Source organism: Ursus maritimus, unplaced genomic scaffold (assembly GCF_017311325.1).
Source record: "Ursus maritimus isolate PB19 unplaced genomic scaffold, ASM1731132v1 scaffold_26, whole genome shotgun sequence".
Taxonomy (NCBI): domain Eukaryota; kingdom Metazoa; phylum Chordata; class Mammalia; order Carnivora; family Ursidae; genus Ursus; species Ursus maritimus.
In genome coordinates, this window is record NW_024425119.1 from 14,789,745 (window position 1) to 14,808,570 (window position 18,826).

The window sequence follows — 18,826 nt, forward strand, 5'->3', positions numbered from 1 at the left end:
GGGAAACCAGGTAGATAAGATGACCATAGGTCTGAGTTACTACAGATAATACCAGTTGACACCTGCTATGGATCAGTTAAAGGCCACTCTCCCCCTCTTGCAATCCTTTTCTTCCCCCCAAAGTATTTCAGTTTGGACACTTTTGGTAAATTACAGTTACCTTAAAGTTAAGAGGCTACTGCATCTATCCAAATAAGGGATTATTCACGCCTGCCGCAGGGTGGTAGCTGTGAAGGTGAAGAATGGTGATCAGATTCAAAATGTACCTTGAAGATGAAGCTGAAGACAAACGAACTAAGTAAGTCTAGGGAGATGCCAAAATCTGGGGCCTGAGATGCCAAGATTATGGGAGATGCAGATTTGGGCAAAAGACCAGAAGCTGAGGATTGGATGTGTCAACATTTGAAGCTGTCTGTTAAGCATTAAAGAACAGATATTGAGTGGGCAGTTAGATAAAGGAGTTTGGATTCTGGGAGATTTCAGAACTGGGAAGTATAAATTTGAGGGTAGTCAGGAAACAGACTTGATGAGGTTATCAGGGAATGAATGAAGGAAAAAGAATGCAATGCAAGGACTGAGCCCTGGCACTCCAGCTTTAAGAAATGGAGGTGGCGTGAAGGAACTAGCCAAAGAACCTGAGAAGGAATGGTCAGTGAAGGAAGAAGGAACACAAAGAAGTGTGATGTCTAAAGAACCAAGCAAAGAAAGTGCTTGATGGGTCAACTTGTCAAGCCTGCCGGTAAGTCAAGTAAGATGTGGAATGAGAATCGACTGGTGATGGGAGCAACCCAGAAGTCATTGGTGACTTGGGGAGGAGGCGTTTGGCTGGAGTGTGGTGAGGACAAAATATGTTATTAAGAGTAATTCAAGAGAGAATAAAAGAACAACTGAAGACAGCTGGAATAACAGAACTTTTGAGGGGTGTGATTATAAAGAGGAGAGAAAATGAGCAGGAGCTGAAGATAGAATCCAAGGGTTTTTATCTGTTTGGTTGGATTTTTCTTTTTCTTTCTATTTTTTGAAGTGGGTGGAAACAGCTTATCAATGAGCTAATCAGAATGATTCAACAGAACAAGGAAAATTGAGGGGGCAGGATGGTTAGAGGTGACACTCGTTAAATGACGTCCTTGCTTGGGCCAGAAGTGGCAGGACCTTAGGTGCCACTGGAGGGGGCGGCCTCAAACTGGGTGAATCTGTAGTAAAGAAGAGTGACAGGGTGTATGGACACCAGTGGGGTAGATAAGTCAGGTGGGAGTGATGATGGAAGCTTGTGGAAGATTTCTTCTACTGACTTCTTACACACACGTGTTCTTTAGGTTTTCAGAGGCTCATGACCGCCATGCTAACCCTTCTTGTAGAGTCCTCCAAGGCCAGCAGCCTCATGCCAGCATTATCTTCTGGGTTGGGCTGCCAGGCATGTCACTGTTTCATGGCTCCTTCCCTCATCCTGAGATTAACTGATGCCCCTTCTCAATCTCTTTCTCTCTCATTTCTCACTGTGGTCTTGTGAGTTTCATTGTCATTTGTCAGCTGCCCACAGCAAGCCACACAACTTTAGCACTTCCTTAAAAGCACTTCTCCTGCATACCATAGAGTGACTTGCCGAGTTTGTAGTTTTCTGTTCAACATATTGGAAGAATCTGGATGATGGACAGATAAGGCCATAACTGTGATGTCCGGCACTGATCTCAATGTACGAGCAAGGGCCCACTCTGGAAAAATTAGTCTTCTAGAAAGAGGAACTTTTCAGGACGCCCTATCATCCTCAGTTATATGGAAATGAATGACAAACACCCAAATTTTTAGGGAGGAATCCAGGTGTAGAAAGGACCCTTAACTAGGTGTAGGGAGGTCTGGATCCCAGTTCTTGCTCTCACAGGCAAGTCGTGTTACTTTAAGAAGTGGGTTAGGGTTCCTGGATTTCAGTTGCCTCATCTAGAAAGTAAGGGTCTGAACACAATGATCTTTAATGTCCCTTCCAGTTTTAGAATTTAGTTCATACCTGAGTTTAGAGTAAAGGCAAAAGGTAATGATACAATAAGAGTAGTGACATTTTTCTAAGAATTTGGCAAAAATAATTCCTAACTAAATAAAAATGCTAGGTAAAAAAACATATTCTTGGAACCGAAAAAGGAGGAGGTCAGAAACATTGTTTTGAAACTAAGTAAGGTTAAATGAGAGCTTTCTTTGAAAAATTCTACTAATGTTTAGAAGTTACTAGAGCTGGTAAAATCATAAAAACACCCAGTGACTCACAGAAGGGGATTTTACACTAGCTATCATTAAGCCATAAAGAATTTATTTAAAATGTAGTAGAAATCACGGGTATTTCTAATTCCTGAGAAAATCCTATGTTTTGCATATGGAAAGGGCCTGAATATAGTATAATATTTGCCTGAATTTTTTTTAATATTTCCCTATGTTGTTTTTAAGTGTTCTCATTACTTCTTAAAAGAATCTCTGTAAATTGACAGGAGAATGGGCTTAGTAAACTTGGAATCTAACCCAGGTTGCTGTTATTTAATATGAATTTTCGTCTTCTTAATATCACTGCCTACCAATCTCAACTCACCATGAATGGTTTCTCTAACACTTTTTCCCCCTTTCAAATGGTGCTCTTTCTTTTGTGGATGTTGTTTTTGACCAGGCTGGACATAATTTATGCGGCTTGCACCGTGTAAGTCACAAATGTTTTCTTTGCCCAAGTTGAATAGAAGTTAAGCTTACACCCCTTAAGGTAGAACTGCCTGCCTTGCGGAAAATAAAAAATAGATTTATTTAAAAGGCCTACAATACTATAGACACGCAAGGCCGTTCTTCGCGTATGAAGAGTACACAAGCGAACACTGTCAGTGATGCTGAGGACTGAAATCAGATTTGATCGTAGCGATCATTTTTTACAATGTTTTTTCTATTGAATTCCCCTTATCACCAACGTCACACATTTGTAGAAGGACTCACCAGGTTTAGAGGTATAAACTAGAAAGAGAATGAACCCAGTGGGCCCTTGTGGATATAATCTTGGCCTCATTAACATCATTCTTTCGGCAGCTAAACCAATGGGTCCCATTAAAATAAGAAACAAGGTAATAATTGTCAGAAAAAGATGGATTTGAGACAATAAATACATTCTCTTCTGCTCCAACGTGAAATATTACAAGCTGACTCCCTTAGGGATTTCCTAGGAAAGGAAGAAATTTGCTGCCAGAGCAAAGAATAAGAGTCGGGCACCAGCTCATCCTTTACCCAAGGTCACCTTCACTCCGCTGAGATCCTAGGGAACAGCTTGAGCCTCTCATAATCCAATCTAAATTAAATGTGGAGATAGCCTTACAGCTTTCCTTTCTGCCCATGTTCTGTGCCTTGTACTTAATTTCCTTAGAAAATTAAGTTGGATTCCCCTACTCTGAGGCACTGAAAAGGCAAGAAGAGAAGGAAAAGAAGAGGGCCGAACAGTTAAGTATAACCCCGGCAGTGTTAGAAAGCTCTCAGAGAATATTTTAAAGCCAGCAACCCCCTCTCTGTACCTTGTTTTGTAAAGAGTCCATCTGTCTTCTTTCCCCATATCCACGGGTTCTCCTGCCAAGTATCGTGGACTCCAAAGTGATTTTAAACAAAAGGAAATCTGACATTATGAAGCCAGGGAATTTTAAAGAAGTTAAGGTTTAAAATGTCATTTTGAGAAGTAGAAAGTGCTAGCCAGGGGATGTTCTGTAGCTAGTATCTGCCTGGCTCTTTCTATTTTCAAAAGTGTTTTGAGTATGTTATCCTAAAGCTCACTTGCTCTTCATAACGTCATTGAGGCCTTCCTCTCCCTCCCTTTTATGAGCTGGCCTGGATTTAATGTTTTGAAGAGGAAGAGAACTGTATTCTTTCTTTTTTTTTTTAAGATTTTTATTTATTTATTTAACAGAGAGACAGCCAGCGAGAGAGGGAATACAGGCAGGGGGAGTGGGAGAGAAAGAAGCAGGCTCATAGCGGAAGAGCCTGATGTGGGGCTCGATCCCACAACGACGGGATCACGCCCTGAGCCGAAGGCAGATGCTTAACGATTGCACCACCCAGGCGCCCCCAGAGAACTGTATTCTTGTCCTAGAGCTGCCCTATGAAGGATCACAGATGGGTGGCTTAATCGACAGAAGCTTATTTTCTCACAGTTATGGAGGCTAGAAGTCCAAGATGCGGGTATCAGCAGGGTTGGTTTGGTTTCTCTTCCCAGGAGAAGGCTTACAGGTGACCTCACCTTCCAGCCGTGTCCTCGCATGGTTTCTCTGTGTTCCCATTCATCTTTGGTTTCTCCTTGTTAGCCGAAATTTCCTGTTCTTATAAGAACACCGGTCAGATTGGATTGAGGTCCGCCCTAAGGACCTCATATTAACTTACCTCCTGAAAGGCCCTATCTCCAACCGTGTTCACATTTTTGAGGTACTGGGACTTAGGACTTTAACCTAGGATTTTGGGTGAGCACAATTCAGCCCATAACAGAGACAGAGACCAATAAAAAGGCTGTTGCATGCCACTGTATTCCCAATCACATGAAATTGCCCGAACGATATTTAGACACTATTGGGGCACCGGGGTGGCTCAGTCAGTTAAGCGTCTGCCTTCAGTTCAGGTCATGATCCCAGGGTCCTGGGATCAAGCCCCGCATTGGGCTCCCTGCTCAGTGAAGAGTCTGCTTCTCCCTCTCCCTCTGCTGCTCCCCCTGCTTGTGCTCTCTCTCTCTCTGACAAATAAATAAAATCTTAAAATATATATATATATATATATATATATATATATATATATATATATATATATATATATATAGCCACAACTCCCTTCTTGTCTTGTGCCCGAGGATGGGAAAGAGGAATCATCTAAGTCATGTTAGGCTATGGAGTTTAGCTGACTTTGCCTTCTTCTGAGAGGAGCTAGATAACAGAAGGAGGAAACCTCCAACCAGCTTCTGCCAAGAATTTCCACACTTCTGCTTTACCAAACAGGAAGGAATGCTCTAACCCGGTACCGTACAATTGAAATACAGCGAGAGCCACAGATGTAATTTTAAATTTTCTGGTAGCCACATGACCAAATACTAAAAAGAGACAGGTGAAATTGAGTTTAACATACCTTATTTAACCAAATATATCAAAGTAGTATCATCCTAACATGGAACTGATAGAAAGAATTATAAATGAAATATCTTTATTCTTATTTTATTCTAGATCTTCAAAATTCAATCCGTATTTTCCTCTTGCAGCTCCTCTCAGTGTAGACTAGCCACATTTCAAGTACTCAGGAGCTACATGTGGCTAATAGCTACCATGTTGGACAGTACTGTTCTAACGTTTTAATACATTTCCGGGGGCAGATGTTGTCTTGAGTAGGAAATTTAATTAGAAACCCTTTCCAATCCAATTGCACCTCCTTTATGAAATATTGCAATGACTTTCTTTGTTTCCTTTGGAATAGCTGGTGAAATTTCTTTCCAGTACATCTAAGGAAATATATCTCTCACAGAGATCCTAAACAGTCCCCAAGCAGGTGATTTGTGTATGTTACTCACTGACCTACAGAGCTAATATGCATATGTCTTTCAGAAAAGGATACAGTGATAATGGGCACGGTGACCTTGGAATAATCTATTGCCCTTATATACCACCTGAAAAGAAAATTTTGTTACGTGGCTGCTCAAAGGTCCCAGACCCTTTGGAGATTTTCCTGAGGATTCTACCTATCACCTAGGTCCACCTTTTTAGCCAGACCCCAAAGAAACCACTATTCCAACATCCAAGTCATATTCTTTGGTCCACTGAGAACACTTGTAATTCATGACTCTGCCACTGAAAGCTGATCATTTTACCAATATGATCACTGTAAAAAGACAGAGAACATCAAAAATGTAGCCCTAATGTGTCTGGTCTTACCTGATGCTTCAACCCTAATATCTCTGATATTGACTCTGATCTTGACTTTTGGTTTAAATCAGCCAATAGAGAAGATTTATTGAACAATTGCAGGTGGCTAGTTCAAGGTGAAAACAAAATAATTTCCAGCACATGGTCCCTGTTCTTAAAGCATCTAGTAGGACCTAGTAGAATCAGGACTTTTTTTTTTTTTAAGATTTTTTATTTATTTATTCGACAGAGATAGAGACAGCCAGCAAGAGAGGGAACACAAGCAGGGGGAGTGGGAGAGGAAGAAGCAGGCTCATAGCGGAGGAGCCTGATGTGGGGCTCGATCCCATAACGGCGGGATCACGCCCTGAGCCGAAGGCAGACGCTTAACCGCTGTGCCACCCAGGCGCCCCTAGAATCAGGACTTTACTCACATAGATCAAATAGGGTAATAGAAGGTCAGAGAAGGGATAGATCATCAACAGACAGAGTCAGCAGATAAAGCTTCAGAGAAAAGACTTTTTCCTGATGTGAGGATGATCCAAGTAGAAGAAAAAGTACACAGAGTCGAGAAAGAGTACTGCTTGTATGACAGTCAGTGAGTGAATTGGCTCTACCAGGGGAAGCATTTCTGTGCGGAAGGGACGGCGGTGAAGCTGGATGGGTAACATGTGGCCAGTGTAAGTAGGGTCTTTAAAACTTGGCGTTATTTGGATTTGGTGCAACAGACATAGATCACAATAGATTATTACACAGATAGGACTTAACATAAGCGAAGTGGTGTTGTAAGACGATGTAAGCTCTCATTGACAAGTGGAGAAAGAACTGATTAAAAGCAGGAAAAAAGAATGAAGAGGCTTTTGTGATGATTGATGAAGTGTGATGACAAAAGCCTGAACATGCAATATAATAAAAAGAATAGACGCGAGGAAGAGATGACAAGAATTCTTTAAAGATATGCTCTCCGGGACTTGAGAAGCCAGAGGAGAGCCTCAAGGCTGTCGGGCCAGACAAGGGAACGAATAGGGGGTGCTCGTGAGGAAACGCGGATGGTAGGTGATTGGAAAGACGTGTAAAAAGTTGGATTTGGAGATCAGGACTCGGGCAATGTTCATATTGGATAGCTAACCTGAGTGTATCTACCCAACGGGGAAAAAATGCTTAGATGTCCTAGGGAATCTGATCAGTTCAGGGGACTCTCTGTGAAAACACACACATGTGTGTTTTCAAAATAGAAATAACCAAGGTTCAGCCTAAAAAGCATCCATCTCTGCTCCAGACAACCTCACACTTGCCTCCCAAGATTCAAGGTCTGCCCGAGTCAGAATCGCTGGAGGACCTACCCTCTGACTCATCCCTATTCGCAGTGACAGTTATAAAGGATGTGGGAAGTGGAAGCTGACCGCGTGTTTCATCAACAGTTTTCATCAGAGGGGAAGTGAGACAGTACAACAGCACAACGTTTGGGGGAGTGGAGGACTCATCGCAAATGAGAAAGGGGTCCTGACATCTATTGTGAATCTCGCCTGCGCACGACGAACACCCTCCCCTTTCCTCCTTCAACTCTTCTACCCAACCTCGTGGGGTTGCCTCTGGAAAGAAACCTGCTTCTTTTTTAGTTGGGCACAAAGTTAAGTTGCCTGCAATAAATCACGTGAAGGATGGTTCTGACATACTGCCTGGTTCTGAATAGCGCCATGAAGATGATATTCTGGAAAGAAGTTCCAAACCTTCCCACGCAAAGATCATGGATATGTCAAAGGAGTGAAATGGCCTCCGGGGGCTTCTTCAAGCACTGCTAAAATCCAGGAGCTAGAGAACAGACTTGGGAGCATGGGACAAAGAATAAAAAGAAATCCAAGTAACAAGCACCCTGCGTGCATAGTTACCGGACGGGGACACGCACGTGGGCAGAGTATGATGTTCCGTGAACCGGGCAGCTAGCCATGTCCAAACGAGCAATGTCAAGGACGTCAGACAGAGGCGAGCAGGGACTCTGGCTGAAGCAGTGGGGTTCAGGCATAGCGCTTTGTGTACTGGAGGAATTCAAGGGAAAGACAACACCCAAATGACAGGGCACAGGGAGGAGAGTAGGAGAGATTCAGGAATGGGGGAACAAGACACAAGACCACTTCCTAAAACTGGGGAACAGGCAGGGGTTTGGTGTCAAGCCAACAAATCCCGTGACTCACTTACTGGAAATGAGTACGAAGGGGCACAGTTAACTTGACTAATGGATTAATTTATTGATCACGATTAAATGTCTAAAAGAAGAAGATAAAGAACTCAGTCCTCTAACATTTTATTAACCATCCAGTGCCCTTCCATTGATCCTTTCCTTTAAAAAAAAAATCATATCTTTACCCCTCTGAATTTCGACTAAATTTTCAAGAAGCCATTCCTCGGACTAACTTATTCCAAATAGTCTCCGGAAAAGAAAGACAGGTTTTTGGCTAAGGACCAGACTGAATGTCTCTGTTAGGTGGGAACAAACCACTTTCATTTTTCTCAACTCTCTAAGTATACATTTTTGTGTCTCCTGCAGACGGCTCTGTATTATCAGGGCAGGGCTAGCCCCGGTGCGGATGACACAAAAACTATTAATAGATGATGGATATCATAAAGCTGAAGTAGAAAACAGAAGTGTTCCGAAGAGGGAAGTATAAAATGGAAGGGGGAGAAAAAGGCAAAATATTCTGCCTTCCAAGTTAGATGACGACTGTGTTGGGACATATTTCAAAAGCAATAATATAACATTTCAGTGTTGCTCTTAACTACCTGTATTTGGGATTTTTTTTTTTTTTTTGCCTGTTTAATCCTGCCAATCGGTGAAAGAAAAAAGAGAATGTATTCAATTAAATGAAATTTTTTAAAACTCTGCCTTTGCTCAGAACCAGCTCCTCCAAAATCACTGTTTGCAGTGAATAAAACCCAGACTTCAGTGACTTTGCTGTGGGTAGAAGAGGGAGTTGCTGACTTTTTTGAAGTCTTCTGTCAACAAGTTGGCTCGAGTCAAGAAACAAAACTCCAGGTACTGGACTTTTTGATCTTCCTTGTCTGAGTTCATTTTAGATTAAGGCTAATTAGCTGAGTAAATGACAGTCTTTTATTTGTTTAAACTATAGAAAATGAAAACAAAAGTTCGTTTGCACTTTTGTATTTCAATGATAGAAATTAACAATCGGCTTAGGGCAAGTCTTAACTCTAAGAACCAATTTGCCAAATTGCAAAGTTGATTTTCATCTTCGCATGTATCTTTTGTTCCTAATCCTTAGTCGCCCTGGGTCATACTGAGGACTGAAAGGGGTTCATTTTTCCTATTGGCATTAAATCGATCAAAGGGATAGACACTGCCATATACAATATAATTTAACAAATATGAACTGATTGCCAGTTATGTGAAAGGCACTATGTGTGCTACGAACGGTAGAATCAATACTTGCCTTTAAAATTTTTTTCATGTAGTTACAGATATTGCATCAGTCTAGAAATAATTAAGGTAAAACCCAAGTGCCATAGAGAGATCCGTTCTACTAAAAGAATTTAAAGAAGGGACCATTTCTAGTTAGTAAGGAGGACAATTTTGCTTGGGAAAGTGAAGGCAGAGAGAGGTGATTGTTAAAGCTTCAGAATCGCAAGTAGCAGATAGAATGACTGCTGAGTTATTCACCAGGTCAAACGGAAGGGAAGGAGAGAGACGATCCAGCAGCTCCGAGGGTAACAAAGCCACACGAAAAGAAATATTTTACAGCCAGACATGGAAGGGAAAGGTCAAGTTTGTGACGGATGTCACAGAATGCAGTGTACAGACTAATTCTGTGAACATGAATAATTGATGCTTTTTAAATAATGCAGTTCAGAAGATTGAAAAGAAGAAAGGATTTCTGGGAATAGGAATCTTTTCATACGAGTGTTAAGATAATTTGCTTTGATTTCTTTCCTCTTTTGATATTCTCTTGTACAAACTTATCTCTTTTTGATCTGAACAGCTCATCTTTTTTTTTTTTTTTTTTCCTGTTCTAAGAATCCTTTTTGGAAATAACTGCTTTGCCAGTAGTGGATTTTCTTCTCTGCACCTAGAGTAATGCCTCCCCTTCTGAAAACAATGGTTATGCAGCTACTTCCTGCAACGGAGTCTTGCTAGCAAAAGTCTTTCCATAGAACAGTACAAAAGGTGGAATTGGAAATAAGTGCTGACGGCTCTCATCTCTTTAGGCAGGAGTGTTTTGGATCCCTGTTTTGAAAAAGAATGTTACGCTGGCTCATATTTTTATATTGTACTGTGGTACTTGTCGCTGGTCTAATCATTGGCTCACCAAATTAACAATTTGTTCTATTCAAGCATAGGGTGATGGGTAGTAAGGCGGGCACGTATTGCATGGTGCACTGGCTGTTATAACCAACTAATGAATCATTGAACTTTACATGAAAAACTAGGGATGTACTGTATGGTGACTAACATAATATAATTAAAAAATATTATTATAATAAAAAAAAGTATTTTAGGCTTTGAGGGTCATATGGTCTCTTTCAAAATTACTCAGCCTTACTAAGTGAAAGTAGCCATGGACAATTGGTAAACAAGCAGATGTGATTGTGTTACAGTCAAACTTTAGAAAAATAGACTGCAGGCTATAACTTGCTAACCTGTGCACTAGAGTTGTGCTTCTTAAACTGTCTGTTGTGAGGACTTTCTTTTTCTAGTAATTCATTGATGGACACTTCCCTCAAGTATAATAAAAACTACTGGAAAATGAAATTGAAAAGGACATACGATACAAGCTTAAAATTTTTCATTTAAATAGATAATACATTATATTTTGATAATTAGAGCAGTTGTACATAAGGAAAAAGAAAAGAATTAGCAAAACTGTAAATGTTGTCACCTGAAAGTATCTTCTAGCCTATTAAAATAGAGTTGCTATGATAGTCATAGCTTTTCTGTCATTCGACCATACTAACGAAACAAGTTGAGTGAAATTGCAACTCCCCATTTATTAAGCGCCTATATGTACATGAAACAAGTGCTGTATACATCAGTAAAAATTCTAATGTGACAAATTAAAAAAAAAGAAAAGTTGCTATTAAATGTTGTTGAGAACACAAAGTTGCTGTGCCTTTGGTCGCTATTTAAAAGCTGAGAAGGCGGACAGAGGATAGTGTCCTGAACATACGAAGAGCAGCTACAGATTTAAAAAAAATGAAAACCAATAGCCCAAAACAAATAGTTCATAGAAAATAAACACGAAAGACACTTAAACGTATGAAAAGATGATCAAGTTCACCCATGGTAAAAGAAACGCAAAATGAATCTGTAATGAGGTGCAATTTCCACTAAGAAGATTGGGAAAACTCAAAGAGTTTACAAATATATTGGATTGGAAGGAGTGTAGGAGACGAGATGTTGTCACACGTTGAGGGCAGCAGGATAACTTGGAAAGTGTCTATAGAAGACAATTTGTTGGGGCATCTGGGTGGCTCAGTCGGTAAGTGTCTGCCTTTGGCTCAGGTCATGATCTCGAGGCCCTGGGATTGAGCCCCGCTTTGGGGGCAGGGACGGTCCCTGCTCAGCGGGGAGCCTGCCTCTCCCCACACTGGTCAGCTCTCTTTCTCTGTCTCAAATAAACTAATAAAGTCTTTTAAAAAAAAGGAAAAATTTAAAGAAGGCAATTTGTCAATAGCTTTCAAAATTTTGAAAAATATACAACCTTTGGACCCATTATTCAACCGCTGGGAATATGAGTATCCATATATGTACGTACATTCACACGTACACACACACACACACACGTATGTATGAGTATACATGCATACACACATACGTGTTTTAAGTGAGTGTGTGTCCATAGATGTTTGTTCCCATAATTTAAAATTCTGTTCGCTGTAGCACTGTCTGTAATTGCAAACAATCAGAGACAAGTGAAACATTCCTCAGTAGGGGACTGGTTAAATAGAGTAGGTCCTTTCAGTGAATTTCTACACAGCCCTTAGGAAGAATACATCAGCTCTATCTGTGCTGATGCGAGAAGACCACCAAAACACACTGATAACCAAGGTAACAAATAAGCAGCGTGATGTGTAAACCACGTTATCACTTAGGTTTCGCTTAGCTGCATCTTCTGTCTTCACATTCATTAAATATAGATGGGAAGGAAAAAAAAACCCTGACAACAATGGCTCCTTCCGTGGAAGGAACTGGGGAGGTAGAAAGCAGGGCAAGAAGGAAACTTGTTTTTCACTGCTATCCTCTCGCATCTTTTAAACGTTTTACTCTGTTTGTGTATTATCCACTCAACTCGGAAAAACAGTCTAAAAAAACACAAAACAGTGGAAGATAATATGACATCCATCTATGTTCTGCGTCTCCAGGAACCGATTTCTGTTTCCTCTCACGTTGTGACCATCTCCAGCCTCCTTCCTGCCACGGCCTACAACTGTAGTGTCACCAGCTTCAGCCACGACAGCCCCAGTGTCCCCACATTCATAGCCGTCTCAACAATGGGTAATGCTGTGCATTTGTGGAATCTGCTGTCTTTGGAAGTTTTATCTTTCTCGATTTTCCTTCTGTTTTCTTTTCAAATATATGTACTCTACCCTTTAATTGAACCATGTTCCAGCTGAAACATTCCAGGCTCTGGGGACAGGGAGGCCTTCACTGCACTTACTAGCTATGTGATTGAGGGAAAGATATTTACCATCTCTGAACCTCTGCTTTCTCATCTGTAAAACTGGAATCATAATATACGTCCCCCATGGAGCTGTTTCGAGGCATAGAAATGAAGAGCCCTAACACACGCCGTGTGAGTGATAGCTGCCCCCGTCCACTCTGCCGGCCCCATCCTCCTCCCCAGTGGTGGCCACAGTACCCTGATCCACTCGGCCTCGGCTGCTGTCTCCTTGGCCTTAGCCGTCCCTGGTCAAGCAATGACAATATTAAATTCCCAGGTCAAAGCAGGCAAGTTCCCAACCAAGCCAAACCATAAAAGGGGGAATCAGAAATTAATGAAAGCTCTAGAATAACGGTGCTTCCTTTTTTTTCTTCTGAGTTATAAGTGTTACTGCCCTGTTTGTTGGAGGCTGACTCTGCGTTCTGAGACCCTCCACAACACCACCTGTAAAACACCTGCTCTCAGCGTCACACGATCCCTTTACTAGTGCATTGTCATTTCTGTCGCATTCATCTTATATGGAGCCACTCTATTCAGCGATGACTAGAATGGCCTTTTGTTTTCTGCTTTAAATTTTTATTTTTCCAGAAAAGAGGACCAAAAACGGACCCGCCAAGTATATTAACGGTCTCTCACTTCTATGTCTTTATACAGCATTCCAAGTAGCCTTTCCTGTCCACTATTCCTTGTCGTTGCTATAGCAACCCAGTGAAACAGGTGTATTATTCAACTTATTTACAAGTGAGGGAAATGAAGTCCAGGGAGACAGATAAAATAGCTTCTCCGAATGGCAGTTAGTAGTCAAATGAACTTGAAAAAGGTCTTCTGATCATGAGTCTAATGTTCTTTCTGTTCAATTACTCTGCCCATGAACGGGAGTCATGCTGGCCCAAATGGGAAGTGGCGAATACACAGAGTCTTAGGGATTGAATGCACCGGCCAGCTCTGTGATTTTAGATCAAGGCAGAGGATGGTACCATTCTCCCCGGCTCTGGCCGGTCTCTGGTTAAGAGTTTTATAAGAACATTTGATATATATTCCCTCTTGCAATGTGCACGTTCCGTAGCAGCTCCCATAGAAAGTACAAGGAAGGGGCAGAGCCCCTGCTCTTCAGGGCCCCACCACTTATTAATAGGTTTAATCCTTTGAATTGTGCAGATGGAGAGCCTCTCAACATATGGTTACAGATCATCAGAATGCCTGCTTCTAGCGATGTGTCAAGTGTGGCAGCAGATGGCAGCTTGCTAATGCCGTTTTCATATACGTTATTAGTTGTGAGCGAAATATACAGTTGTGCTTTCTGACTTCAAAGTCATAGGCATAAAATGAAAATCTGCCATTCTCTAAACTTCTGAAAATCCTAAACAGTAATAATCCATGATGATGACTTCTAGATTTTGTGATTTTCAAAGGAATTTAAACTATGGTCCAGGCATTATTCGTAGTGTGTAGTTTTCCTGTATAAGAACATTCTGAATGTAAGCCTTTGAGATGGACACAATTCTGCTAGGCACCTGAACGCCATTTATCAATCTGCTTTACTAGGTTATGTTTGACCAAGAGGAGGTCATTGGAGAAACATCATTGTTGCTGTTATTGTCATCATGATACGTTCAGCGCTGTTAAAAATCAATGGAAAATGATGAGTGCTCCTATCAGTTTCGTATAATGGAGTTATAATGAAAATGCATGGCTTCTCTCTTTAGTTACAGAGATGAACCCCAATGTGGTAGTCATCTCGGTGCTGGCCATCCTCAGCACGTTGTTAATTGGGCTGCTGCTCGTGACCCTTATCATTCTAAGGAAAAAGCACCTGCAGATGGCAAGGTAAGTTCACTTTTGTGGATCTTCTACCCAAGGGCTTTAAAATATTTTAATTTATACTACAGGTCTGCTTTTGCAGACCTAAGTCATGTAGTGGGGCTTTAAAGTATTTTAATTCGTAATTTAATTTATAAATTTAATTTATAATTATTTTAATACTACTAAAATACTTTCATTTATCATTTAAAATATTTTAATTTAATATTTGAATTGCATAGCGGTAAGTTTGATTTTGGTTTTCAGTGTCTGTTTTGTGTGTTTTTGAAGTAGGCTTTTAAACGTTATTTTAGAAAACATTACCATTGAAATGACAGAGCAAAGGATTGTTTACACAAGTCCAGGCTTCTTACTATCAGTCTTGTCATTTTAAGGAACCCACACAAAGGGATCCATTAATGACATTTGGATACTTCCAAATATACTTTGGAGTAAAATGAAGATCTCTGGCTACCCAGTATGATTAATGAAAGGAGTGAATATATGGACAGACCGCAAGAAAGAAAAAAGTCCCGCTCTTCATCAGTTCTGCCAAAGCTGTTTTATCAGCAAACATTTGTAGAGTTTATGATTAGGTCCATTTGAGGTCCCCTATTAGTTTTGTTCCTACTACTCAGAGTTGAGGCAGTTTTCATTTTTCTTGCAGCTAGAAAAGACTTTTGATTTATGATTTTGCTGATTCCCTATCCCTTTGACCACTGATGCATTTATCAAAGCACATTCTCAAGTACTTTCAGTGGTCTCCTATATTATCAGAACAATCCATCAATTCTCTTAAAAATTGTTGCCTCATTGAATACTGCTGGGTTTGGGAAATTTGGGTTGAAATTTATATTTACCCAGTGTTAGCCTGCTGAATTGTCAATCAACATCCTTCTTCTTTCTCAGAGTTCTATCAGTTACCTAGTCATAAATAAATTTATCCATCCAATAATGATCTAATCAGTGTCTTATCTGGCACGATTAAATAAAAATCAGACGTCCAAGCTGTCCACTAGGAAATTAGAACGTAGCTGGAGATATGTACATAAAGAAATATATTTAAAGGTATAAACTCACCTGCCGCAGAAAGGAGATAAAAATGGGATTCCATGAATGTAGAGAAAAGAGATTAGTTCTGAGTATAAAAATCAAGGTTTATAAGTGTTGGCATTTAAACAAATCTTAGAAGAACAGGGAGGAAGGTGATACCGCATTGTGACTAGTATAGAGAGCTCTGAAATTACACTCCTTGGGATCAAACCCTAATTTACAATCTATGTGACCTTGTGCAGTTCACTGAAACTTCATTCATTAATATGAATAAATATTAATGGATATTTTGATAAATATTAATGGACACCTGCTGTGTGCCAGACTCTTCCAGATGCTTGGGATATGACAGTATATAAAACAGACAAGAATTTCTGCCTTCATGGAGCTAGTATTCTAGCAGAGGAGATAGATAATAACACTGATAGAAGTAAAAAGGTTGCGTGGTGTGTGAGCAGACAGTAAGAGAAAAACAATAGAGCAGAGTAAGGGAAATTAACAGGTGTGCGGAGTATACGGACAGGAGCTCTGGGATATGGATAGGTCTCACTGAAAGGATGATACTTGAGAAAAGAAGTGAAGGATGTGAGGGAGTGAGCCATGTGCTTTCTGGCAGAAGAGTACGCCCAGTAGAGGCAAGAGCCAGTGGAAAGGCCCTGAGGCTGGAACAAGTTCAAAGAGTAACAGGAAGTTTAGTGCAGCTAACGCAGAGGAAATGAAGGGAGGAGCAGCCGGAGACGATGTCAGATCACATATTGCTTTGTAAGCCGTTATAAAGACTCTTGCTTTTATTCTGAGTCAAGCCATTGCAGGACTTGGGACAGAAGAGTCGACTTACGTTAGAAAACAGCCTGGGGGCGCCTGGGTGGCACAGCGGTTAAGCGGTTAAGCGTCTGCCTTCGGCTCAGGGCGTGATCCCAGCATTGTGGGATCCAGTCCCACATCAGGCTCCTCTGCTATGAGCCTGCTTCTTCCTCTCCCACTCCCACTCCCCCTGCCTGTGTTCCCTCTCTCGCTGGCTGTCTCTATCTCTGTCAAATAAATAAATAAAATCTTTAAAAAAAAAGAAAAAGAAAAGAAAAGAAAACAGCCTGTATTGAGGCAAAGCAGGCCTATTAACGGGGACCTCCATTACAGTACCCCAGGCAAGAGATGGTAACGCTTTAGTCCAGGGTCGCAGCAATAAAGGTGGGGAGAAATGATCAGATTCTGGATATATTTTGACAATAGAGGCATTTGCTAAGGGGATTTGCTAACAGATCGAAGGTGAAATGGAAACGAATAAGGGTCAAAGATGACTGCAAGGGTTTTGGTGCTAGCAACTTTCAGGATGGAGTTGCCGTCAACTGAAATAGGATTCCAGGTGAGGATTTCAGAGTTGGGGGGCGTCGAGGCTTCAGTCTTGGAAATGAGAAGTTTGAGAAGACGGCAAGTTCAGCTGTGGGGTAGGCAATTGAACATAAAAGTGGTGTTCAGGAGTGAAGTCTGGACTGAAGATATAAGTTGGTATTAAAGCAATAGACTGAATGAAATTCTCCATTACTGGAGGGAGAGAGCATAAATGAGAGAAGAGGGCCCTGGATTAAGCACCAGAACAATCTAATACTCAGATTTTTAGGGAGGCAAAAAAAAGATAAGAGCAAAGGAGACTGGCCAGAGGCACCCAGTGGAGTGCAAGAAAAACTAAGAGAGTGTGTAGCCTGGAAGCAAGGGAAAGAGTGTATATGGAAGTGGTTGGTCAAGAGCAATAATGCCGTAATTGGGAAGCATGCAACAAATGTCAGCTCATAATAATCATAGTGGAGGGGGTGGTAGTAGGTGTGGTAATGGGTACCATTCCAGGAGCGTTCTCTGTGGTGCATACAGCAAGAGGTTTAGGAGAAGTGATTCTCGTTCAGCCAGCCGACCATTAGAGCAGAGATTCTTCACAGTTTTTGTGCCATGATCCTTTCTGGCAATCTGATTAAGCCTGTGGATCTCTTCCAAGAATAAAGCTTTCTTTTTAATTGCAAAAAATAAAATACTTAGGATTAAAAAGAAATTAATTATATTAAAATATGGTAATCAGAGTATTTAACAACAACTGCATTGCATGTTTCTTTATTAATACATTAGATAATATTTAGGGTATCTAATAACTCTCATAATTTCATCAAAGTGATGAATATGAACAATATTTCGATACCTGCAACAGGTTCATTATAGAAAAACATGTGCAGTTTCTGTGGTTAGCAATCTCGCTAGCACTGATGATACTATTGTGGCTTATTGCCTATTTTAGTAATTAAAAGAATTGCTAGATTTCAGTTAGAGGTTGTGAAAACAAGATGTGCTTTTCCCCCACTATGTTCACGGAGCTCTAAATTTTATCCTTGAGCACCAGGTAAGACCCATTGAATTACAGGGTAAAATAAATCCTACATATGGGAAATTAACAAAGGAAAATTCATTGATGATATGTAATTTCTAACACAGCATGATATAACAATATAGTAGTACATCTTTCAAAGAAGAAAACTGTTCTTACACTCGGTAATAAGAACAGGGAGATCGCTAAGGTGATTAACAGATGTGCCAATAATGTCAAAATCTCTGCTTCAATTCTGAGTAAGTCCATCAGTTTCATCTAGGGGGAGAATGAGGTGCATGAGCCCCGGTGAGCTGTGTTGTTTATCCATGACATTAGGCAAAGGTGAGAAGGCATGAGAATATGTTTACCTTTGTCTTCCACTTCTTCTGGAAAAAAAAAAAAAACTTTAACAGTATTTTCTACGGACAGATTAATAAGCAACCTTTTGGATACGAGGCACTGCATAAGCCAATCTGTTTCAATATGTCTCACTCTCTTTACTCTTATCTCAAGTGATAAATCACACAGGCATCCCTACATGAGGGGAAAATTTTGGAGGAAAAAAATAATCCAACTTCATCCACCATCATTTTAGAGAGGAAATCAAACTGCTTTAAAAAACAACCCCACAAAGAGTATGTGCTAAAAACAGAAAACCCTCGGGCTAGGAGGCTTTGTGAAACCCATATACCCCAAATAGCTCAAAGATTTATGTTAGGTTCACAAGTGCCCTTTGGAAAAGATTGTAAACCAACTCTTCCTGACTTCAAACAACTTGATTAGGGCTTGTGCAACCTTATGAAAAAGTTTTTTATCTTTCTATTTTGCATTGCATGCGAAAGAGGAACACATGGAACTTATATTAGCTTTTTTTTCTTTTTTTTTTTTAATTTATCGCTGTGATGATAAGCCAGTAGAGAGTTTCTTTTATGTCAAGGTAAAAGAGTGCTCTGTCAAGCAGTAACCTTGATTTTGTGGTTCCTTTCAAACAGGGAATGCGGAGCAGGAACTTTTGTCAACTTTGCATCTCTGGAGAGGGATGGAAAGCTTCCATACAACTGGTGAGAATTACTTTG

The 18,826-nt window shown here is 40.6% G+C and overlaps 1 protein-coding gene across 1 annotated transcript in view; it reads left to right on the top strand.

Moving 5' to 3' along the window:
• The window catches only part of PTPRO (protein tyrosine phosphatase receptor type O), a 112,610-nt gene that overhangs the window by 55,762 nt on the left and 38,022 nt on the right, over positions 1-18,826 (top strand). Inside the window, exons 13-16 of the mRNA XM_040641896.1 lie at positions 8,771-8,910; positions 12,249-12,381; positions 14,254-14,374; positions 18,743-18,811. Coding sequence (XP_040497830.1) covers positions 8,771-8,910; positions 12,249-12,381; positions 14,254-14,374; positions 18,743-18,811 — 463 coding nt within the window. The remainder of the gene's footprint in view (positions 1-8,770; positions 8,911-12,248; positions 12,382-14,253; positions 14,375-18,742; positions 18,812-18,826) is intronic.